We start from the raw sequence: 25,221 nt of genomic DNA on the forward strand, positions 1-25,221 counted from the left end.
CCTGTTTGGCGCCTCCTCTACCCCCGTTATCACCCGTTTTGGCTCTGCATGTGGACTCAGGATGGGACGATCCGCACCCACTACATTCATGTCTAAATTTATACGATCCCTGGGGCCTAGTACATTTACCTCTGTTGAAATTCCAGCAGAACCCCCTTTTCCCTGTATTGCTGGCAGGTCTCGAGTAATCGTCGGTACCCGTACCTGATCGAAAGGGCGTCCCCGCATATTGGCGGGAGGATTCGCCAACATTACCCCCTACCAATGGCATTTTCAACATACCTGTCTCCTTCATTTTATCCCATGTCAAAGAATCGTAACAATCCCAGGTTAAGCTTTTATTATGCTCTTTAGCCTTTCTGAAAAGATTATCGTAGCAGAACCAATGGTTACCCTGGTGTGACGTCGAGTACCCCATGATTCGCGACTGATAGGTCGGCAACTCGGAAAGTAACTCGGGCCTACGTTCCCCTAAGATCGACGTAAAAATCCCCCATGCTTTGCCCCAATTGCCAATATTCTCATTCACTTTAAAGGCGGCCATTTTTGCGCGCCAAACACTCGGATGCATGAGGTCTTTCTGGCCCTTAACATGCTCCACCTCATAATGATCAACAAGCAACGAGAAGATGTTCACATATTCCCCCGCCCAAATCTTCTCTTTAATTGCCAAAGGCACATGTTGACCCAACCTTTCTCTACGAGAGGGTGCTGACTCATCCCTCGCAATCGGCAATGGCCGCTTACCTGCACCGGACGCTGCCTCTGCGGTCGTAATCGTCCCTTGTGGCTTGTCAACTACTGCAGCCGGCGCGGACACCTTGGCTGCCTCCCGTTTCTCACGCAGTTGCTTCATCAGCGCCTGCGCGTCGACAGCCGTGGCGCCCTCACTACCTTCGCCCACCCACGCTGCAAGTTGTGCTGCCAGCTCGGGCGGCATATCTTCATTGGACACCGGGGTGACCACCACGGGAATCGGATTCCCCTCCACGGGTACTGGGGTTGGCGCTTCGAGCGGGGTACGGGGAACCGGGACGTCTCCCCCAGCTGGTCCCCTCCTTGGCCTCTTGGCTCTCCCTCCTGGGGCTGATCCAGCCGAAGGATGTTCCGGCCCACCTTCCCCCTCTCTCTCCGCCACCCGCTTCTTCAGCTCGGTCATCTCCTTCATGAGGACCCGAAGCATCTGTTCAGTCGTCATTCTCTTTCCGCCTTTCTTGGGCATTTCTCCGACAGAGTATCTATAAGACAAAAGAAAGATTACAACGCTCAAAATTGGCTCTTCGTTCCGTCTCGAGCTCACGTGCAGCGAGGAGGTGCAGCTTCAGAGCACAGGAACAAGAGGATGCCTTCTGGTCTTGCGTCCCCTTTTATCCGTCTTCAGGGCGGGCGTAAACCCGCCCCTGCCTGCCCCGAGGGCGTGGCCAGCCGCGTCAGTGTCTAGGCCAGCCCACTCTAGGGCGGGAAAAAGCGCGCCCCGGCTACGCCGCTTCGGGCATACCAGCCGAGACACGCCTCCCGCCCAAGATGGCTTCCCGGGGGGATCGTGGTACTCTGCCATACGTGCGGGGGGACCGAGTGGTCGCCCCTTTCCATTCTGTGTGTTATGTCTTGCACCCCATGAGCATGCTATCATCGAATTTCATTTGTGAACAGGATTTAAATGGCAGAAGGATCTCTGACACTGTCTTCATATAACATTTGAGATAGGGGCTAGTTTGCTTTTTATTTTGAGATTCTTTGTACATGTGCCGTTGAAATGCTTAGGTGCGCCTTCTTTTTCCAGTCCAGAGAAGCGGCCTCTGACATCTAAATGTAGATTCCTAAAGTTGATACAAGCAGTTTAGTTGCATCTTGTCTCCGTTCAAAAGAAGGAAGGAAAGAGTTTGTATGTGTTGTACATCAAATGCTCATGGAACCTGCATGGATTTCAAATAGGAAATGGCAAAAAGGTAGAGTTAGGATTTTAGCCTATCATTCACTGCAAGGTTTACTGATAGTGCCTAATTTACATCTTCCACATATCAAAATGCCACAAATACTCTTTGTTAGAACAGATTCAAAATTGCTTTATTAACCTTTCTGCTTTGTCAAATTTGCTTGAAAATGCACCATTTGCCCACTCTTTCTTCAAACTTTTCTCGGGGGGAGAACCCCCACAAACCCCGCGTAGGTGGTTCGGGCACGCTTGCTACGCTTGCTCACTACGCTTGCTCGCTACACTGCATTACCGTGTCGCTAAATTATGTATGTCGAAAAACTGTGTCACCAACATTAAAAGTTGGGAAAGCTGTGTTCTAATGGGTTGCACCCGCCCCTAACGCACATGGTTTGGAACACTGCCTTCTGCCCTCCACTTGCCAATGTTTCGTGATATATCGACGACATAATTTACTCAGCAGCCAAGAATTGAATCGAACAGCAGACACTAACTTGTACCACACAGGAATATTAATCCGTTGCTTGTGATTTATTTCTATTTCATATTTGAATTAAATTTGCTAACACGCGCAATGCCAGTGAAGTCTACTGCGGGCACTTACATTGGAAAAACAAGCATAGCCAATAGGTCTCGCCTTTGGGACATTATGTGTTTAGACAGAACTTTTGGCTATGTTGTAGAGCATTGCGGCTGCTGTGCATCATGTTGAAAAGTTATGATAAAAAGTGTTAAGCATTTTTGTTACCTTTATACAAACCAAGACGGCATTATATACAACTGAACAACCTGATTAAAAAAAGGTTTTAACATAAAAAATGTCTTCTAGTTGTTTTGTACTTGCACTGCTGGCAACTTCTTCCTGCCTATTTTTGTTATGGGCGAGCAGGACATAAGTAACGGGGGAGTGGAGGTTGGGAAACAGTAATTTAATTAGAACACAAGCAGTGGACGGACACTAGGGGAGAATCAACAGATACCAGATTTCAAGGGCAGACTGGCATGATGTTTAGGTGATGCTTAGGTGGTGCGCTGATGCAAAAAGGTGGTGGTGAGTGATGTTTGTGCTCAGGTGGTGCCACTATATGGTGTGGAATGGGAAGGTACGATGTGGATTGTGGAGTTGAAATATGTTGTTTGGTGTGTAATTATGTGGTGGTATTGGAAATTTGTGGAGTTGAATTGTGTGGCCTGGAACTGTGGTGTTGAGTGAAATTATGCTTAGGGAATTTGTGTCATGGTGTGGAGTGCATTTATGTTGATGGTGGTATGTGGCGTGTATTTATTTTGCATTGAGTACAGTGCAATTATGTGGTGTGTTATTATGTGGCACTGCGGGTTATTTGTGGAATGCATTTATGTTGCATTGAGTAGAGAGTTATTATGTGGCTTGTAGTTATGTGGTACTGAGTGGTATGATATGGAGTGTATTTATATTGCATTGAGTAGAGTGTAATTATGTTGCGTGTAATTATGTGGTACTGAGTTGTACGTGGATTGTATTTATGTTGCATTGAGTACAGTGTAATTATGTGGCATGTAACTATGTTGCAATAAGTGGTATTTTGTGGAGTGTATTTAGGTTGCATTGAGTAGAGTGTAATGTGGCACAGTGGTATTATGGCACAGTGGTATTTTGTGGAGTGTATTTATGTTGCATTGAATATAGTGTAAATATGTGATGTGTAATTATGTGGTTCTTGGTGATATTATGTTAAGTGTATTCATGTAGCATTGAGTATAGTGTAATTATGTGGCATGTAACTATGTTGCACTGAGTGGTACTTTGAGGAGTGTATTTATGTTGCATTGAGTAGAGTGTAATTATGTGGCGTGTAATTATGTGGCACGGAGTGGCATTATGTGGTGTGTATTTATGTTGCATTGAGTAGAGTGTGATTATGTGGCAATTTATTATGTGGTACCGAGTCGTATGTGGGGAGTTTATGTTGCATTGACTAGAGTGTAATTATGTTATGTTATGTTAGTATGAATTTGTAGAGTGCACGTTCACCCCAGGGTTTCTTGGCGCTGTGTGCCGCTGGGGAACCCGTCCTGGCTTTCCCTGTGAGATGGTCCCTATTGGGCATCCCCAAGGTGAAGCCAGGCATCCCCGGCAGCGAGGGGGCTGTTGTGGAGTTTAAGCAAGCTATTGCCCAAAGTTGCAGCGTGGGACCCATGGTTAGAGAGGCACCGAAGCGAGATTTATCGAGCCCGCTGACATTGGTTCCTTATCCTGCCGCGTCGGGAATTGAACCCTGGTCCCGGGCCGACCTCTGCTTCTGGGTCTGCCGCCTCTAACTGGTGAGCCACACTTCTCTCATGTGGCGTGTAACTATATCACACTGAGTAGTAATATGTGGAGTGTATTTATGTTGCATTGAGTAGAGTGTAAATATGTGGTGTGTAATTATGTGGCACTGAATGGTATTATGTGGAGTTTATATTGCATTGAATAGAGTGTAATTGTGGCGTGTGATTATGTGGTGCTGAGTGGTATTATGTGGAGTGTATTTATGTTGCATTGAGTAGAGTGTAATTATGTGGTGTGTAATTATGTGGCATTGAATGGTATTATGTGGAGTTTATTTATGTTGCTTTGAATAGAGTGTAATTGTGGCGTGTGATTATGTGGTGCTTAGTGGTATTATGGGGAGTGTATTTATGTTGCATTGAGTAGAGTGTAATTACGTGGTGTGTAATTATGTGGTACTGAGGGGTATTATGTGCTTATGACCTTATGATTTATGGCACCCCTTACAGCAAACAGAGACATTTTGGTCAGCAAGAGAAGGCAATAGACTAGAGGCCCATACCAGCTATACATGCTCATGAAAAGCGCTGGTGTAACATTCAAACCTATACACACGGGTACATCGGGGTATGTAACAGATTTGATAAAAATGCCCTGCCATCGGCTCCAAAATCTGATGCAGCAAGGACTCCTTTGTTATTAACGTGCAAAATTCAAGAATTTTGAAACTGTCCTCGCACAAACTGAAAGTCCCTTCCAAACCAATGAAGAACGGCGACAGGCATTCTCTCATTACGGAAAAAAACAGAAGCTATCTATTCTCTATGATCCTAAAACAAGACTTCTGCCGTTATGTTACAATCAAGGGCTTTATTTAGGATGGACCTCGTCTTTCATAACCTTGTTGTCAGCTGCAAACAAAGATGATGGAACATCGAGAAAGTTAGGTAGCTGTCTTGCCTTTGGAGCTATCGGGCGCACAGTGTATGGCTCACTACAGTGGGTACTAGTGACTGGGCAGGCTAGGGTGGGGACCCTCTCTACTAGGCTTACATAACGTCTACTGGCAGTGCTTTAAATGGAAAAAAATAAGTGCAGGTACTCATCAATTTAAGCAGTGAATGGAGGTGGGGCATTTGTGGGCGGGGCTAGAGGCGGAGCTTGGAGGCCAGCATTTAATGGGAGCCACATTTTCTTAGTGCCAATTGTGCTTGATAATACAGAAATATTTCTGCTATCTGTAGAGTATTTGGTTTTTCCTCCCATGTGCAAAAGGATAAATTTATTATTGTGGGAATGTCATACCAATGCAGATTGTCTCTGAGCCTAGGCACATATGAAACATAAAAGTGATTTGCCCAGAATCACAGGATGTTGAGCTGAAGCTGGGACTCAAACCTATTTCCATAGTTCCTTATTAGGCAGCTCTGACCCTAACATTACATCCTCACAATTTTCCTATCTGGGAAAGATGCCTCACAGTCAATGCAAACATAACCCCCCCCCCCCCCCCCCCACCTCCTCCCCCGCACCAAGGCCTGAAAGACACTGTAAACTTTGATTGCTTTAGGTTAATTAAAACCGTTACAAAGACACTGGAGCAAAGGTGAAAACAACAGGCACACAGTAGAGCCAATTCACTAATTCTCCCCCTTTCCCGGAAAACTATAGCTTCAGGGCGCTAGCCTGGACAAGCAGGGAAGAAAAGCAAAGAGACCCTTAGGCACCATCTCATCGCCCAATGCCTGCCTTCCCAAACTGATGCTGGGTAGTGTGTGAAATCTACCCCACCCTCACCCCTCTTCCCAGACTTGTGCTGAGAGGTGCATTCATCTTGGGTGTCACGCTGTAATTAGATTTGTGGGGTAGGGGATAGGCTCCGAGTCCTACACCTACAGTGTGATTGACTCGGCAGCGTCTGATTGGACCCTTAACTCTTATTCAGGGAGGGGCGATGGGCATCCACAGCCCTAAACGAGACCTTAATTGATGCAAATGAGCCGCTGCGGGAGGCTCAGCAGCGGCTCCATTCAGAGGTGTACACTGCCCCTCCCTCCATTCTGCCTTCTCTTTTTTCAGCAGCAGCTGAGCCGAGCACTTTCTGCGCAGCCGCACAGCCCCAATGCCATTGAGTCTCTTGCCTGACTTTCCCCTAAGAGTACCGGTACTGTCCTTGATCGAAGGAAAAGTGCCGGTACTCAAAGGGAGAAAAATAAAAAGTGCCGGTACTCCGTACCGGTGAGTACCGGCCCATTTAAAGCACTGTCTACTGGTAAAGCACACTTTCACTCAAAGGTCATCTTTTTCATCAGCTCGGAAGGATGAAAGGACAACAGAACCCACCAAAATTCGAGCATGGGACCATGAGGTCATCACAGAGTCATGGTTCACTAGTGTAAACACCAGACCCGGCTTCCAGCACACTCCTTTTACCCAGTACACTCCTTTTACCCAGCAGACTCCTTTTACCCAGCACACCCCTTCTTACTTTACTCCATCTCGACTTCTTGCTGGCTTTGACAAAGGAGTCATAAGGGAGCGCCACACAAGTAAATTTAAGGGAATGCCTGGTACTGGAGAGGAAGAAGCAGATGTAGTACATTTTCCATTAAACTATATTCATTCACTTTGTAAATAAACTCCACCAACCGCAACGATTAAACTGAGCTTAACTCAACTGGATTCATTGAAACTTTACCTGTGCCTTATCTTAAGTGACATCAGCCAAACACCAATAAGGCATGGGTCAGCCGAGTGGATGAAAAGGCTCAATAACGCTTTATTGGTACCTGCAAAACAAATGGTTATCTAATAATGATCATTAACTATAACCCACAGAATTAAAGACACAAATGGATAGGTATAAATGTGTCATGGAGTGGGCACTCATTATGCTTTAAAAACAAAGCCTGGTGCAAATTGGGCACCCACAAAATGACCTGACTGCTGGGTGGGGTAATTATCAGACGTGTAATTTCAGTACTATTCTGAGCTCTGACCTCAAAATTGGCGACAGCACGTGAATTGGTCATGTTCCTGCCTTACAGAAAGAATTTTGCAACCTATTCAGAATGTGCACCATCTCAGAATAGTTCCAAGCTGTCTACATCATTGCTATCCTCATAATTACAATGCACATCATGCCATATAACTCCAAAACAAAAATCCACTCCACACCACACAATTCCACGTCACACAATTCAACAACTAACAATTCCAATCCAAACCACATAATTCCATTACACACCACATACATACACTCCATAACACATATGTAGAACACATTGTCATTTACAGCCCCAATAGCTCTAACACAATCAAATACAAGACCTGTTGCATTTCTAATGCTTGTTAATTTTGGTAACAGTATCTGATGGCAAAGGGTTTTGGAGTATGCAAATGCACTCTGGACCATGTGTGAAGCAGTACTTTGAAAAAATGCAGAAAACAAGTTTATGGTTAACTAAATCAGTATATTCTTTCTATTTGATATTATTTACTTTATCCTAGAGCTTGGTAATGAAGTTAATATAAAAGAGCATTGCTAGATCATATCCAATTGTGAAAGGTTTTGTAACCAGCTCACTACCATAATTACATGTTTGTTTAAATATTATAGTTAACAGTATTTCTACCATGCTTACCATAAAAAATATGTGGATCAGACTTGCTTTGAAATATCATCAGGAAGTTGTATCGTCTAGTGTTTACTTTACCTCCAACTTTAATTCTGTGTTCTTTAATGTCTCATAGAAATAAAGTCCTTGGCAGCAGCTGGTCATGGCTAATACCTCTTGCAGTCGCACTGTCCACATTTGGGTCAGCAAACGGATCATTTTTCAGTGGGGGTCGTACATGCTATGTTGCTGCTAGAGAAGGACATATGGTAAGAGGAATGACTAACCCTCTGTGTACTGAGTTGTAACGCTGCAGACATGTTTTAATATATACAATAATGTTTACAGTGTGGATAAGCCTCTTTTGATTGTATTGTTAATGAGGGTTCATTGCACCTGCTTGAAATAACAATAACAATTGGGATTAAAACAGGAGATCTGAAATGGATCTCACCTAGGACCAGAAACTCTGCCTCACAAATCCTAAACAACCAGATAAAATTCCTGCTTCCCATAATTAATAAGAAATAATAATTCTTTGAGCTGTTACATATAGCCGCTCCTGAGCCCTGCCCTCAGGGGATAGTACCTCGACATTTGGCCCACTAACAGAGTACAAGAAGAGGGCATTAACTCCAGGCCAAACACTTGCGTACAGCAAACCTCTTTCTGTTCACATCACAAATAGTTGATACTTAGTGGGTGTAACCACAGCCACAATAGAAAGTGGGAGTAGACATTCTTGGGTGTAGCCTATTTCCACACTGCAAGTTAGAGATAGACACTCCTTGGTATGTCCCACAGAAAAATGACATGGTGAGTATAGACACTCCTGGGTATAACCTACTGCCACAGTGGAAGGTAGGGATAGGGGCTCTGGGGCATAATCTACAACCATTGTACATGATGCAGATAGGTACCCCTGAGTATTTCTTACATTCTCAGTAGAGGTTCAGGTTTGCCACCCTTCACGTTTGAACTGCAATACACAAATATTGGGGATAACAGTCTGCCTCCCTCAAGACACAGGGTGGGAATAGCTAACACATAACTTCTAGAGACCTCAAAAGATCCTTAGAACTAGGAAATCTGACACAGCATATTAAGACTCACACAGCCCAGTATAGAACCTCTGCAGATTTACAGGGAGGGATAGTTTCAACTTGGATTAGGGTTAAAGTCCACTGATAGATAAACCAGACAGAAAGCCATACTAGGTACAACTTACCTTTGGTTCCACAAGGAGAAGACAGTCATCAACAGGTCATAAGTATCACTACCCAGCCTCCAGCTGCTCACAGGTTAATCCCTGGAGCCTTAGGTATAGGAATTCTTGGGTTAGGTCTGATAAGCACCACCTAAGCAGGGATTTGAAAACCCATACATATAACCCATGCCACCATTCAAAATACAATTGCAACTAACAAACCCACTCACAGCAGAATCATGCAGCTGTCCTAAGAAAATCCCACCCACGGTAAACCTTTACCCAATCAGTGGAAACCTACAATGACACCCATTAGGGGAAGATTAAAGGAAGGCAAGAGTACATGATCACAAGGTTTCCTAGTCACACTTTCACACCGGCCTCCTCCATCAAATTAACACAAAATGCAGCAATACAGTGGAAACCCAGGCAATTCCATTTATGTTCATCTGGGCTGTACCCGCGGACCTTACCTAAAACCCCCAGAGTTCCCTAACATCAAGGAGCGAAAGCTTGGACTAGTGATTCCAGAGTTAGAACTTTCCAGATTAACAGAACAAGGAAAACACCAGATTGCTATAGAACTATAGATGACACGAGCTAGCTGTAACCAGAGTGAAGGAGAGGGAAAAGAAACAAGTCAGCGTACAGGGTGAACAGAGCTTGAACAAAGTAAGGGATGTACTGGTATATGGCAAGCAGTATGTAGGAAATCTTTTTTTGGATGGTCTGCCTGGACTCTTCGCCTCTTGTTGGACCCTATATATCTGGCTTTAGAACTTTGTGCATGTTACCCCTGCTAACTTCTAGTAAAGTGCCTTTGCCCCCCTTTTAACTTTGTTATATTGGCTTATTCTGTATTGATACAATTAACTTGTAAGTCCCTAGTATATGGTTTAGAAAGTGCACAGAGGGCCTAGAAGTAAAATGCCACTTGTGAACTGCAGTACCGGCTGTGCCATCTACTGTAGTGGCAATGCAAACACGGCTTCAGTCCAATGCTATGTAGCCTGACTTTTACAGTGTAAATCCGGCAGTCTGACCTGTCAAAATCTCCCCTTTTGGCCTGAAAAATGCCTCCTTTTAAATATTAGTAAATAACCCTATGTAAGCCTTGTAGCCCACAATGTAGGGTGAATGTGAGACTTGTAGAAAATTAATAAACCCCTAAAAGCTATGTTCAATATGCCATGCATAGCTGTCCTGTGTAGAAAACTAGAATACAGATTAAAATTCAAATACTTTATCTCAGTAATGGGACCAACTTGAGAAATAATTAAACAGCTATTTTTTATTAAACACTCAATTTAATTATGAAGTCAGATTTTTAAATAAATATTAAGGAAGTTACCCTTTACCTGTCTGAACTGCTGTAAGGCTAATTAGCATACATCTCTGCCAGGTTTAATCCTGTGCTCAGCCTTGACTAGATGTGAAATAGACTTGAAATGCTTCCCAGGAGCAAGCCATAGGCAGGCCTGGATCAGCAGAAAAGACTACTTTGAGCTCAACAGAATATCCAGGTGGGGGCTGTGGGCCTCATTTTGACAGCAGTGTTGAATCTTGGCCGGTCTGTTGAGCAACATGTAACAATTGGAACACACTGGAAGGGAGAGAACAGGCTGCCAAAACAATTCTTGTGGATCTCCTGTGTGGTTGCTGAAGAATCCTGCTTTTGTCATACCAGACGTCTGTCTCTGGGTATGTTGTGTGTATAGTGCCTGTTTCAAACTGGATTGTAGTGTTAGATGTTGAAGGGCAGTGGTACTGCTATAGTACACTCCATACTAAAACCCCGAGCTTCACAGCCCAAGTTTTGTGCAGCCGAAGGCCATCTTGAATTTGTTATGACACATGCATACTACTACATGGAAGTGTGTGTATCTCACACATTTTCATCCATCATACCACCGAGAGCCGGGCCCCATGACAATAACTGCACCTCAGCATGGAAATGTGTCCCACATAGAATCAAAACACAGACACCCTAGCAACCAAAACCCAAGAAAGGTACAGCACGGTATCCATGCGGGCAAGTCTTTCAGCACAAAGCACAGGGGTAGTAAGTGCTGTATAGATATTTGAATACAGAACATCACTTATTTCGTTTCTTCATTATAGTTTCTGATGTTTTTTACATTAATATCTTCAGTACCAATAATAAGTCTGCTACTCTACATCAACAAAGAAGTCATTACAAGTACATTTCAAAGCTAAGTTCCAGCTGTTCTGCAGATTATGATAATTCCACATATTCATATATCCTGGGTCTTTCCAATTCTCAAGCTGTGATCAGTGCAGCTGGCATCTACGGGGAAGAGGGTGGTTGCACACTTGTAAAATAATATAGTAAAATAAAAGTTGCCAAACTCTGCAACATCCTAGCTTCTGACCTCTTCTTTCGCTGACACAGGAACTGGATGCTGGAACTCCCTTGGCCAATCCTGGCGCTGCTCTCACCAGCATGATAGCAGATCTAGACTTGGTGGGCGGGGCCTCACTCGGTGCTCCACAGCTCTCTGTGTGCTTTGGCCTGCTCCAGTCCTCCTGTTTTAAGACAGCTGGGTTAGAGATGTTTAAAGTGCACGTGTGGCTGGCCATCGCACGACGTTCGGCCAAAAAGACATGCACCCTTTAAACAGTGCAATACCAGCTCACCCTCATCCCTGCTGCCGTCACTTAGCAGCGGCCGACCCCGTCTTGACACTGGGCTCGGGAATGGATGAAAAATAAAATAACATTATTTATGTATTTATTTATTATTTTATTTTTCATCTCTAGGACTTTGGGGGAATTTTAAGTGGGGCGATGCTCTTCTGCTCAAACAGAGGAGCCGCCCCTGGCTGTGAGTATTCCTGACAGCCAGTGTACATCATAGGGTATGTCTCTCCTGATTCTCATGTATTCAGAGCCAGAAAGAAATCTACAATTCAGACTCCCACTAGTAATAAGGAGAGCAGTAAAACTGATGCACTGGGAAGTGGGGCTGTGGAGGCAGCTACTCAGCCAAATATTGCTAATTCACTTGGAGAAGATGGAGGAGTTGGTGAATTTTCTACATGAAGCCAACAGAAAAAGGATCCAAGAACTAGACGTAAAGAGGAAAGTCAGCTCAAATGCAAACATTATGCGTGCCATGAATACCAGTGACACTGCCACCAACATCCAGAATCACTACCAGCATTCTGCTGAGAAGCCACACATGGCTCAGAGTTTCTGGTTTTAAAGCGGAGGGCCAGCAGCACCCCATGAGCGTCCGATTTGACAGAGATCATTTGTTCGTCCCTTAGGTCGACACTGTGTTCTAGAAAATGACAAAGGACACAGAGACTGCCAAGGCCATGGGTACACTGCAGACCAAAACACCTAGGTATGCCTTCCCCAAACAGCATGCGAAAGAAAGCCCAGTCCCTTGTTAAAGTGTGGATCTCGCCATCAACTGCCCTTTTTGGACATTTAGGGGCCCAAGTCCTTCAGCAGAGGTGGCTTCTTTGGCAATGGCAGAGGTAAGGGTATAGGTGTCATGTCTTTTAGGCTAGTCCTGTAATGTATGCCCCTTTTTACATACATTTTCCCATCCACACAACAATAACGGTTCTAAACAGGTGACCTTTTACCTAGTAGCTTGCTCTTCGACACTAGGCTCTCATCATAATCCCTGTACCTGACGTATCTCAAAAAGAGGAGAGCGGCCCCACTAGTCCAAGAGACAGAGTACCTTATACAATTAATGCATCATAAAACAAATTCTCTTGGATAAATCTACTCATTCAAAACATCTCACACTGTGCTGTTTACACATTCACACACTTCCTACTAACACTCTGAGATTGGACCCAAAAGTCAATTATAAAAATCTGTTTAATAATACAGTCAATGACAAGACAGTTATACAATTATATAAAATACACATCATTGAAAAATATTCTAAAAACAATCTCAATTTATCTTAGAATTTATCACAAAGGCGTAAAAAAGAGAGACAGCATTCATGATATAAACATTTGTCATTACAGTTGTGTTAATTCAAATGAATCAATGACACAAAAGCATGTAACCTTTATAATACTTCATAGCTCCTCAAATTACAATGTAAAACAGGGGTAGAGGTGACGCTTTTCGGTGGAAGAAATATTGTAGAACCACCTTCCTCAGGACAACAGTACTACTAATATCCCTCTAAACGATAAAACAATAAGCGCCTGCATAAAAACAGAATATGTATCAAAATATAATCTGATTGATTATACAATGAAAAACATTCATCTTAATGAATTCAATTTGTATCTTGATACATAAATCATACTAAAAACTAAAATTATTACCAAGAAGGCTTATCAATCTTCTTATAATTGTCCAAAGGGCCCATAACTATGATTCAAACCAACTGTCCCTCTCAACCACTCAGTCACACTTCAAAAACTTTTTTCAATCATACCTGAATCCACTCATTTGTTAATATGTAAGTAAGGTACGCTGATAACTCAAACCTGGGGAATTCAATAAAAAAGCCCTCACCGAGTGTACCTCCCTCATTCCATATCACATACTAGACGATAATACTAGTCAGGTATCATACCTTATTATTCTGATCCTCCAATGGGGATTCGAGGCATCATTTAAATCCTACTTTGATTCACTTAGTGTTTATATAATTATTGCCAGGGCATAATTGCCCTCCTACGTTGTACTTTGGGTAAAAGAAACCCAGAGTAAATATTCATCAAAAAGGGGCATAAAGATGATAATGATAAGGTCCTTTGTAAGAAAATTCGTTTTTTGTTAAACTCACCTTAAGCGTTTTGTTCCAGTTTATGTTCCACCTCTAATTAACATATTATATATTAGGTTTGGGATAATACCATAAACCTAAAAGACACAAAATTCATGTCCACATTTAAAAATTATAAAAATTAATGTAATCAATAATCCACTTTTCCCTCCATGATATCGGTAACACATACCTATGTCATAAAGTCATACTCCCACTCCTAGGACGTGGTAGTGGGGACTAAAAAGCCATCACAGTGCTAGTTGACAGCATCCTTCACATTCCACAATAGCGTGGTCATATGACGGGCACGCAGGAAGGCACTAGCTCTTAAGTCCGGGCACACACACACAGCCGCACCCGAGCACTTCACAGGTCTTTTAAAGACCATTTCTTTGTTAATGAGGCTTTGTTTACCTCTTAGCGCCCCTGCAGCCCCACTCTGACTATCACTGGAATGCCGGGCCCCCACAGAGCAGCAGAGTCTCGGCGAAAAAGTGTTCGCAGACACTCCCTCTTTTTTTTTGTTTAAAACACTGGTAAATTGTCTGCAAGGTCCGCGGGCCGCCAGGGAAGGCTTGCCGGGCCGCTGCCGGCCCGCGGGCCATACTATGAGTACCCGTGGTCTACAGGAACACGTAATGCGAACTTAAAATGTTACACTGTAACCATCTGTTCGTGGGCTGCCATTCTGTAGATTCCCAAGCACACTCCCTCCTCCCCTGAAGGGTACGATGATCCAACATGTTTTGCATGTAATTTCCTTTCACTGTGCACAGGACATATATCCTTAGTTCAATATATTCCTCTGACATTTCTCACCTGCTGGGGGAAAAAACTATCTGAGGTGGAGACTTTGTTCTGGTGCATTGTGGGCTAAAGAAGAATTCACAAGGTATCTTGTGGTTCGAAACCTTTTCAAAGAACAACAGTTTATAAACTTCCAATGCCCAACACTAGATGGCAGGAATATGCAGAACATGTAAATCTACAGCATTACAAGCCACAAACAGATGGTTACAGATTAGCAGTTTTTGATTATGAAGGAGTGGGCTGACACAGAGTGCACAGACAGTGTGTACTTGTGTGGTGCTTGTGGCGCTAGAACTAATCAGTTACAGTGTTTGCCATCCTCTGTTTCTTTCTCATTTGGGTAGTCATGGTGGCCAGGACACAGTAATTATCCAGATCAGACTTGAGGGAAGTGGAAAGTGTGGAAGATCCAGTTGGTGTGGAAGCTCAACCTCTGTTTGCTAATTTTTCAATTCTCCCTGCCCCAGACACTCTAGTAGCTGCTTCACAATCCCAGCTGTCCAGAATCATTGGCCTGATGAACATTGTTTTCATATTTTCAGACTGTGCATATGCATCTGGTCCTGGTAGTGGTCAGGATCTTTCTAAGAAGAATGTTTTGGGCTGACAACTATATTGTGTCAGAAACACTCATTACAGCATGAATGTTGGATGACATGAAGGACAACATAGACTTCTGAAAGTTTTCACTGTGTCCCAATTAATATTAACTGTTTGTTATTAATCTGCATTCGATTTCAGCCAGATGTCTTGTCGATGGCTCACGTTCACCGCCTCACACCTTCTCCAGCTTTGATTTTTACAGCGGCAGTATCCATAATCATGATAATACCCGGAAACTTCAGCAGCATAGTAAACTTTTTTAGGTATGTTAAATGTTTTCTTTCTTCTCAGTCTTTCTCAAGCTGTACAATCCAGTTGATGAGATTTAAAGAATGCAGTGCAATGCAAAGAAAAAGTGTTCAGTTATAAATTGAAAACATTTAGATATTTCATTTTGTTTTAGCTTAATTTGTAAATTCTCAAAGTTTAATCATTTCCATTTTTAGTGTGTAAATATGACAAACAATAGAAGCATGTATAACACAACAATTTGAATTGAAGCTAGGAAGTTCGTTATTTTATGTGGCTATGATGCTTTGTATTGTATCTCATTCTTCTCTCTGGTATGTTAATTTTAACTGGGACACTGATTTAGTTTGCCAAACAGTAATGAGAAAGAAAAAGGAATGAAACCCAAGAATCTGAATATTAAGGAAGTAGATGGCCTATTAAGAGGCAAAATATACCTGAGAGTTACAGATGCTAAATTTAAGGAAACATACTTAGAGGCCGTGTTTATGAGGAGGTTAGCCGACCAAGTAAACAATGCTGCAATCTCTACGAATAGAAGTGGTGTTGGTGTTCTTTTGCCCGTGCACCAGCCCAATGTTAATCATCTTCGTCGTTTCACGCTTCAAGGTGGATACATTGCCTATCAGAGGAAGGTACTTTGCTGGGATTCTTCTGTTCTGGCATTATATGTCCCAATCATTGGCAATCCTTATTTTCTGTTGGCACATTGGATACTTCCTCTTTCTACAGGGCTCCAGATTTGTTCATTGGCAGAGTCTAAAATGTGATTTATTTATTTGAACGTTGACAAACAGCTGTAGGAGGAGATGGTCCAGGACAGCAACAGAAGCTCTGCAAGATGTTATGAATAATGCAACGATCTGGCATCATCGTCATTGATAGAGCGCGGGTCACCCAGCTAGGAACTTATTACTAATACTCACCTGGGCCCAATAATTTTATACACCTCATACACCTTAACATCACTTGCCTTTGGTCACTCACGCACTACTATCCGTATGACTTGAGATTCTATACTACTAATTCCTATATCTGTTAACCTAGCAATGTAGATACTAGGAATCAAAACACATGGGATCAGGGAGTTGAGTTACAAGCTAGGTACTCAAGAACATTTATAACATTTGTAAAATGAAATAACCACAGACTCTGGGTAGGTTCAAAACTTTATCTAATCATCTTCATCATCATATGTCATGAGCATAAGGTTAAAACAAATCAAACTATCTATAATCAAAATCATAAGCAACGTATAGCTATGCAAGAGATAGAGAATGCTAAGCATTTAATAACTTAGAATAAAGGGAAGAAAAAAACAAGGAACATGCTATATTTAGATAACAAACTTTCACAACATTGATTAAAGGAGGATAAAGAAAGGGAACATACTATTAAATTCAGCTTAACTCCTAAAGGGAGGGTAAGAAAAAGGAACATATGCTAAATAAGGAAAACGATTTAGTATTGACTAAAGGTGGGTTGAAAAGTGGAACATACTATGGTCAGTAATACATGAAATCTCATTTACCAAGGAATGGGGAAAAAAGTGGAACATATGCAATCCAAACTTAGCAATTTCAGGGAGGGTAAAAGAGAAGGATGCAATTTAGAAAGACAATTTACCCACACAGATTTTATATTTACCTAGGATAGAGTGAAGACCAACCCTGGCCACGGGTCAGTTGGAAAAGACAGGAAGAACCCTCAAGGACATAGGATGCCAGTAGGCGAGCAGGTACAGCTCATAGACAGTCAGGACAGGATAACCCCAGAATTTGGATCAGGACCGGTTCACCAAAGGTTAAGAACAACACCTGCAGCTTTGGTTGCAACGCCTGCGCTACTCCCTCTCTGCAAGGAATCTGCCAATAACCCCGCTTGGGTTCTCGAACCGCCCAGCAAAGTGCTTCACCAGCACTTTCAATTGCCAAAACCCTGAATGGGTTTCTTGAACCTCCCAACAGAGTGCTCCGCAGCTCTCTGTATCAGTCACCTATAGAGTGCGTTGGGTCAGTGACAGGTCAGGTATTCGGACAAGTCGGACAATTTCTCTAGCTAAACCTATGCTAGGTATACTGTTTTTCGGGTCAGTGGACCACCCCCCAATGTTGCAAGCGTAAGGATCCCCAATTTTGATTGGACAAAGGAGGAAGACAGGTCATCACACCACCTAATTTCTAGACATTTCTCAGTCTTAATATTCAATTTCTGTACCCGCCCCTTAAATTCCAGGTTCTCATGACATATTCTTTCGTATAACAATAAATGTTCTATTTACAAATACATTGTATTTATTTAGAGTTCGTGAGGGGAGGTTCCCAGGAGCATCTTCTCAGTTAATCAGCTCCTTGGCAGCTTTTCAAAGGTCATCTGCTCTGGATACTCGCAGATCTCGCGCAGACACAGTTTCATTCAAAATGGAGCACTGCATTACAGAAAAGGCCAAGTTTTCGAAGTGTACATGAAATGGAAAAGAAACAGTTTTAAAACATAGAATAAATGGTTTCACTGTATACCCTGAATTTCTATACTTCACCCATTACTTTATAATAACTATAGCATTATTGTTTATGCAGAACGAACAGCTTAGCAAAAGCAGCAAGCAAGCTTTGAGCATGTGAGAACACAGAGCAGCCATCTTAGTTTCATTGCGCATGTGCAACTGTTTTCCCACCAAGACATTGAATACGTCATGTCACATGGTTATGACCGACGCATGCGCAGTCTAAATTCCTGTGTAGCAGCGGCCATTTTAGTATGCAAGCGTATTAAGGTTAATAAACACATAAGCAAGCTTCACTTGGCCGCCCCATATAATGAAAAAATGTGCAAATTAGTAAAACGAACATGTTGGTTATTTTATTAACGTTATTTGAGGTTCATGAGTACAAGCAAGTCGCTTAACGTGCGAATCCTTACTCCATCATCATCATCATCATTGTAATAATAGGCGTTATGTGTTTGTTTCCAAACCACGCAAATGGTTTTCTAGGTTAGACTCATGGTTCCCTCCTTGTGTTTATGTGCTTGTTTATTAATTTGCTCTCCCACGGAGCCTGAACACTTTCCTAGATGGTGACTGAATTTAATTGCACCTAGGTAGCCAGACTTCACAGGATAAGCAGAAGGCTTGAATAGTGCACTATTCGGATTTGAATAAAAAATATAGAAATGCTGGTACAAACTTACTGGGATGCCCTGGAGAGATTATTGACATGGTTATGATCAAACAGAGACACTTTTTAAGAACGGTGCAAACTCTTATGCCAGAGATCCAAATGTTGTGGTCCTCACACCTAAAGGTTTATATGCTATTAGGCGATTTAACTAGAGATTCTGGCAGAAGCTAAGCTGTCTGAAGAAGATAAATATTTTTTCTGTACCAACATCCTTCTTTAAGTAGGGTAACAAGGCCTCAAGAGTTAATTCTGGCCTTGTTGAGGTGTCAACAAAGAGCTAGTGCAATCAGTTTCTTTGATGAATCTAACTAGGTGCCCATTCCGACCATGTAGGCATTAAGAGATCTGTCTACTTTTTCAAGATCTATACTCGCTCCACCCGCTTTCCACCACTTGCAATTTGAAACATGGCTGCCTCTTTAGCATACCCCATTTTGATCAAGGCATCTGTGGTACAATGAACAAATTGATTACAATAATGAAATCCTGTCAAAGACAGCTAATGCCAGTGAAATTAAAGTTGATATCCCATATTGAATGCGCATAGAACTATGGGGCATATTATCAAGGGGTTTATCTCTGCTTTTTTGGCTTTAAAAGCCAAGAAAGCGGAGATAAAATTATCTCCCTATTACCAAGCTGTCGCTAACACCAGTTAGTGACAGCTAATAGGAGATAGCGACCATCTTGGGCCCCGCTTTGCATGTCAGTGATATTTATCACTAATGACATGCAAAGTGGGCGTGCCAAAATGTTAGCGACTGGAAACAGTCCCTAACATCGCTATCTCCTATTACCAACTTTTGGAGATATTCGCGCTAAGCACGAATATCTCCAAAAGCTAACACCTGCCCTGAGCAGTTCTTAGCCATGTTATCCAATGGGAGGTGGATAACATGGCTAAGAGCATTTGCTCGAAAATGCATGAATATCGCTGACTTTTCAGCGATATTCATGCATTGCGGCCGTTTTTTATCGCATTTGCGATAAACCTTGCTAATAGCAAGGTTTATCTGCGATAAAAATCGCCGATTTGCGGCGATAAATTTTGTCTCTAAACAAGTTAGAGACAAAAATTATCGCTAGTTGTTGGTAATATGCCCCTATTTCACCAACTCCTACAAATGTTACCAAAACCTTAACTGTTAGGAGAGAGCCTAGTCCCGGTATCTCGCCTAACAGTTTTCTATGACACTATGATTCTACTGTTTCCTGGAATAGAATCCAAGCGACCTTTGTCTTGAATAGACCCTTTCTCACCACAACTCGACCCTATTTTGTTAATGTCCAGCAACCAGATACAACCTGATTCATCTAAAGCTAGCGCATGGAGATGAAGCTAGATTTGTATCTAGCAGGATCTTTTTCATCAATAATGTAAGATGATTCTTTCATGTTATGGTGGCACCTAAGCAAAAAGAATTATATTACGTTGCTTTAACTGAGCGTTTAAAAACACAGTTTGCCTTTTCTAAATGCTATGTGTCACAGATGTTACTGTGTGAGGCTCTCACTCAGCACCAATAAGGCGTTTGATTGGTTTGGCAGGGGTTTGCTTCCTTCCCAGTGTAAGAATTGGCTTTTGTAGTTTGGTTTGCCCTGTTTCCATCATGCACTGGGACAGGAACAGACTAATTTGCATACAGCCAGGTTCTGAAACTGGGATGGTGCAGTGAGCTAAAAAACGGTGTTGGATCTAGCCCTGATCTCTTGACTGGGTGAGAGCTTTCTGCTTAATTCAGAGACTCTGTCCCTTACCACCCCTTGTTGTAAAAATTTTTGTCCACCCTAAGCGTGGAAGGGTATTCTCAGATGTGAGACCCTTGCTCATTGCACCATCAGGATTCAAGCAAACCGGGCCGAAGACGGCTGTAATGCCAGAAACCGGTCCCCGGGAGCTTGTTTCCTTCCCAGTGTAAGAATTGGCTTTTGTAGTTTGGTTTGCCCTGTTCCCATCATGCACTGGGACAGGAACAGACTAATTTGCATACAGCCAGGTTCTGAAACTGGGATGGTGCAGTGAGCTAAAAAACGGTGTTGGATCTAGCCCTGATCTCTTGACTGGGTGAGAGCTTTCTGCTTAATTCAGAGACTCTGTCCCTCACCACCCCTTGTTGTAAATAACAGTTTTCTATGACACTATGATTCTACGGTTTTATTGAAACCCCCCTAAATGCATTTAGAATTTCTGAACCATTTTGCTAAAAGGTGCGAATGCTGCACATGGCCCTGATAGCTTCTATGCTGACCAGTTTCATGTCTTTTGCCGGGTGTGGAAGCAGGCTGCTCTCTATGCCTCCTGTTGTGGGGGCTGATCATGAATCCACTGCAACTATGATGAGGCAGGTTTGACAGTCATCCAAATTCAGGCAAAGGGCTTTACTCACAATGAAGACAATGGTCTGTTTTATTTTTTCTGAACCGCCATACCACAAAACAAGGAGTGTATGCAATATTGGAGGAATACGACTGTATATCTTGAGAGAAGGTAAAATGAATAAGTTGGAGCTACCGCCTTTGGTGCCTTATCTGTGTTGCCCCTCCTGAAAGCCTGTCTCTTAGAATGCATCAATGAAAAGTACAATATTTGGGTATTGTAGAGAGCCACCTGGGCTCTCTCATACATTTTTGCCACTGCATCACTCCTCAAGGCAAGCTCGCCCGAGGATATAAATAAAAGGGGAAAGACCGCTCAGGGTCTTTCTACCACACGCCTTAACACTGTGTGCTATTCCTTTCAATGGTAGGGCTCAGGGCAGGCCTCATTCCCAGGGTGGTCACTCTCTACACTGGCGACGAGGCCGGTGCTGGACCCGTGCCACGCCGAATCACCTTTTCCGGTCGGTGCAGTTGCTCCCCGCGCTGTCCAGGTAGCGCCTCCTTGACTGCCTCCACCCTGCCATTGCCGCGTCCACTGTGGCCCTCCGTCTTAAACACAGACCGGGACACGAAGCGCCCCTGCTGAGGCTACCTGAGTGCTACATCGCCGCGGGCGGAAGGAAGCTGCGCTACGGCCCTCAAGTGGCGTTGTGACCCAGGGATCGCAGGCCCTGCCTGGTTTCTCCGCACATGCATGCTGGCTGGAAGAGGCCTATAGCGTGTGGTGCAGGAGCTCCTGAATCCAGAGGAGAAGTCAAGAGGAGAGCGCGCTGGGTGCCACGTAGCTCCAAATCTAATGCAATTAGAGAAACAAAACCAAAAGGGGGAGAAGACAACCAAACTGCTGAGAGAGTCACCCCAGAGACAGCGAGGCTCAGAAGGGTGTCTGCCACACACCACGTTGCACTGATTGCACGGGACAAACAAGGGCGATCCCTCAAGAAGCAGACCAACCAATAACGCACCTAGACAGGTCAAGCGAACGCAAGACAAGCCACCATGAGCACACCACCCCAAGCAGGCACAGCTGGCCCTCAAGCAGGCACCACACAGTGACCCCCAATCCCTCCGCTCAGCAAACTTGCCGACCACGCGACGGCATCCCCACGTTGGAAGACCTGGATAGGGTGCCTCAACCACTGCTTCAGGGACACAAGAGAGACAGACGGGCAGTTAAGAGATCACTACTAATATACTAGGGGGTGGAGAACTCTATGACCTCTTTAAAACACTCCCAAACACCAGGGACAAGAATGACTACGAGGCTGCTGTGGCAGCATTGGACCTACACTTTGACCCCCAGCTCAACCCAGACTCTCTGCGTTTCAAGTTACAGCAGTCCAAGCAGTCTGAAACTGACCAGTGGATGTTTTCTTTGCCCGAATGAGACGGCTAGCAAGCACATGCATGTTTGCGGATCAAAGAGAGGAGATAAGAGCCCAGATCATCCAAGGGTGCCGGTCAGTGCTACTCAGGCGGCTAATCCTTCACCAACCCGGAATATCACGGGACGACATCCTCCTACTGGCCAGGTCACATGAGCTATCAAACTCCCAAGTGGACGAAATGGAAGCTGCCCTCAACAGGAGTGCCGCCGCGTCATACCCTCTCCTGCCTGTCCAGGTAAAGGAAGAGAGAGTCGAGGCCATTCAAAGGCAGCCCAAACCCTACCTGCACTAGTGCGAAAGAACAGACGGGCAGGCCTTGTGGGAACTGCAGAGCAGAACACCAGCCTTTCTTTGCTTCACCAAAGGGAAGGTCTGCTCCCATTTTGGAAAGCAAACCATTTTGCGAGGGTGCGTAGGAGCGGAAAATCCCAGTCAGACTTTACTAAGCCACATGGTCTAACACCTAACATCTGTCTACTGTCGATCGACGACCACGCCACCCAGGAGGAGAGCACGCTAAAAGGACCTGGTTTTGACATAGAGGGTGAGGATGATGACGTGTTTGTCATATCCTTTGCAGACCATGCTGTTAGAAATGGGTATTTCTGGTTGGCTAAGGCCTGCGCCAAAGGCAGGCAGAAACCACCATTTTAAGTCAGGGCAAGGAAGTCACCCGCCAAGATAACCTCTGCTCACCCTCTTGGTAGGTTGGCACAAGCAGTCAGGCTTATCTCAGAGGTGATGTGTAAAGCATTTGCGCATGCACCCACCAGCAACAACATCCCAGGCCCCCCACAAAAGGAACTCCACTCAAGGTATATGTAAAAATAGCCTTTGTATTACAAAACACATTAGATAGTAAACACACACTTTACAGTGTGCCAGAATTTACAGGGGATTATATGCATGAGACAGGGCCACCTGGACCACTGTCAGGAATAAGCACTTTTAGAACTGGCTTTTGGTAGAATTAGCACTTTATAGAAGTAACAATTTTAGAACATATAATAACTGGCAGCGGATACGGACCGTACCTTCCGTTCTAGTTGCACGGGATAATACGAGTGATCTCCTCAGTAGGCCTGAGCGGACGGCCGGCGTGCTACAAGCGTTTGGCTGGGGCGACCTAGGGTGCGGGTGGCCCAGCGAAGTGGACACGGCTCAGAGGAGAGCGGCGTGGCTCGAGGCATGAGGGCAGCCCAGGCACGAGCTGCCGAGGTGCAGGATGCAGGCGGCCCAGGCGGAGCAGAGCACAGCTTCACAAGGAGCGGTGCGGCTCTACGCGGGGGCGGCCAGGCATGAGCTGCAGGGGAGTGAGCGAGGCACACTTCAGGCGAGGCCCCAGCGGCCCTAGGAGATCAGACAAGTCCCAGAAATTTGCCAGGGAAAGCACAATAGAGTCTACTGGTCCTGGGACTCTGGTCAGGGGGCAAGCTCAGTATCAAGCCCTTGGGGATAGTTTTAAGCAGAAAATAGTAAATGTAGCACACAACCAGTAACCACTAGTAAAAGGTAAGTGCCCCCTACGCAACCCTAACTGCCTTAGGAAAATATCACGCAGGGAACCATGACCTCACTAGCATAACTATACTAGGAAACACAACCACCTAAGCATAAAAATACAATTAGGGGTATAGGCCAGAAGCTTTACACATGATGCATAAAAACACATTCAGAGGCGTAGGGGAGACACATGATTCATAAACACATTCAGCGGTGTATAAGACACATGACGCATAAACACATTCAGCGGTGTAGGGAAGACACATGATGCAGAAACACATTCAGCGGTGTATAAGACACATGACTCATAAACACATTCAGCGGTGTAGGGAAGCAGCTTTGGACATGATCCATAAGAACACATTCAGAGGTACCAGAACACAGGGTGCGCAACCCTGTACATGATGCATAAAAATACATTCAGAGGTACCAGAATACAGGGTGTGCAAAACATACTACACACAGAACATTTCCTAAAACCCACAGCATTAGCGCATGAATAATGATATCACAGAAATCACATTTAGCGCAGCAATCACATGTAGCACATAACTCACATCAAAATCCAGGTCGCACCACTTCGCCAATACCTAAACGTAGCAGCTGCCCACTACTTGCTGGGCAGCTGAGGGCACGGATAGAACAGGGCCTAAACGCTGCAGCTGGCACTAAGTGCTGCACAGCGGGGGAAGTCCAAGGTAGGGGGAAGGAGTGCGACTCCTGAGTCCAAAAGAACATGTCCCCTAGGAATAAAAGCCTAAACAGTGCAGCTCCCCACTACTTGCTAGGCAGCTGGGAAGCAAATTGCGCCAGGGGCTCTCACTAGCCCCTCAGGAACCAAAACTACGCAAACTGCTGGAGCCCTCTGGGCTCGGGAGATAGGCAGGTGTCAGGGAGCACTCTGGCTCCTGAAATAAGGTTGCGCCCAATAAGGGGAAGAACTGGCCCCCTAAGCACTGAGGAGCGGGCTGCGCTTTTAAATAAATAGGCACATGGTGGGCCACACGGGGTTCTTACAATATATGGCCCCAGAGTAAATATGCTCCACGCTCCTCACTGAGGCTTTTCAAGAACCAATGGCCCAAGGCAGAAGACTGGACACTGAGGCCATAACGTGGGAGCGGCCCGCTGTGCGAACGGGGCCGCTCTGACCGGGTGCCTCTGCCCCCCCTCTCTCCAGCCGTCTTGTACTCACCGGCTCTCTGGGCGGGGGCCTTGGGGCTTCTCCCTCGCTGGGGAGACTCCGGGCAGCACTGCACCCGGGTCACTCTGGACCCGGGGCTCCGATCTCCGGCAGCCGGCACTTTCTTATTGTTGAG

The 25,221-nt window shown here is 44.4% G+C and overlaps 1 protein-coding gene across 1 annotated transcript in view; it reads left to right on the top strand.

Moving 5' to 3' along the window:
* Nucleotides 1-7,853: 7,853 nt before the first annotated feature.
* LOC147707086 (b(0,+)-type amino acid transporter 1-like) overlaps nt 7,854-25,221 on the top strand; it is a 53,263-nt gene continuing 35,895 nt past the window's right edge. Inside the window, exons 1-2 of the mRNA XM_086925174.1 lie at nt 7,854-8,076; nt 15,340-15,464. Coding sequence (XP_086781300.1) covers nt 7,933-8,076; nt 15,340-15,464 — 269 coding nt within the window. The 5' untranslated portion in view covers nt 7,854-7,932. The remainder of the gene's footprint in view (nt 8,077-15,339; nt 15,465-25,221) is intronic.

The sequence above is a fragment of the Lissotriton vulgaris genome, chromosome 6 (genome assembly GCF_964263255.1).
Source record: "Lissotriton vulgaris chromosome 6, aLisVul1.2, whole genome shotgun sequence".
Classification (NCBI taxonomy): domain Eukaryota; kingdom Metazoa; phylum Chordata; class Amphibia; order Caudata; family Salamandridae; genus Lissotriton; species Lissotriton vulgaris.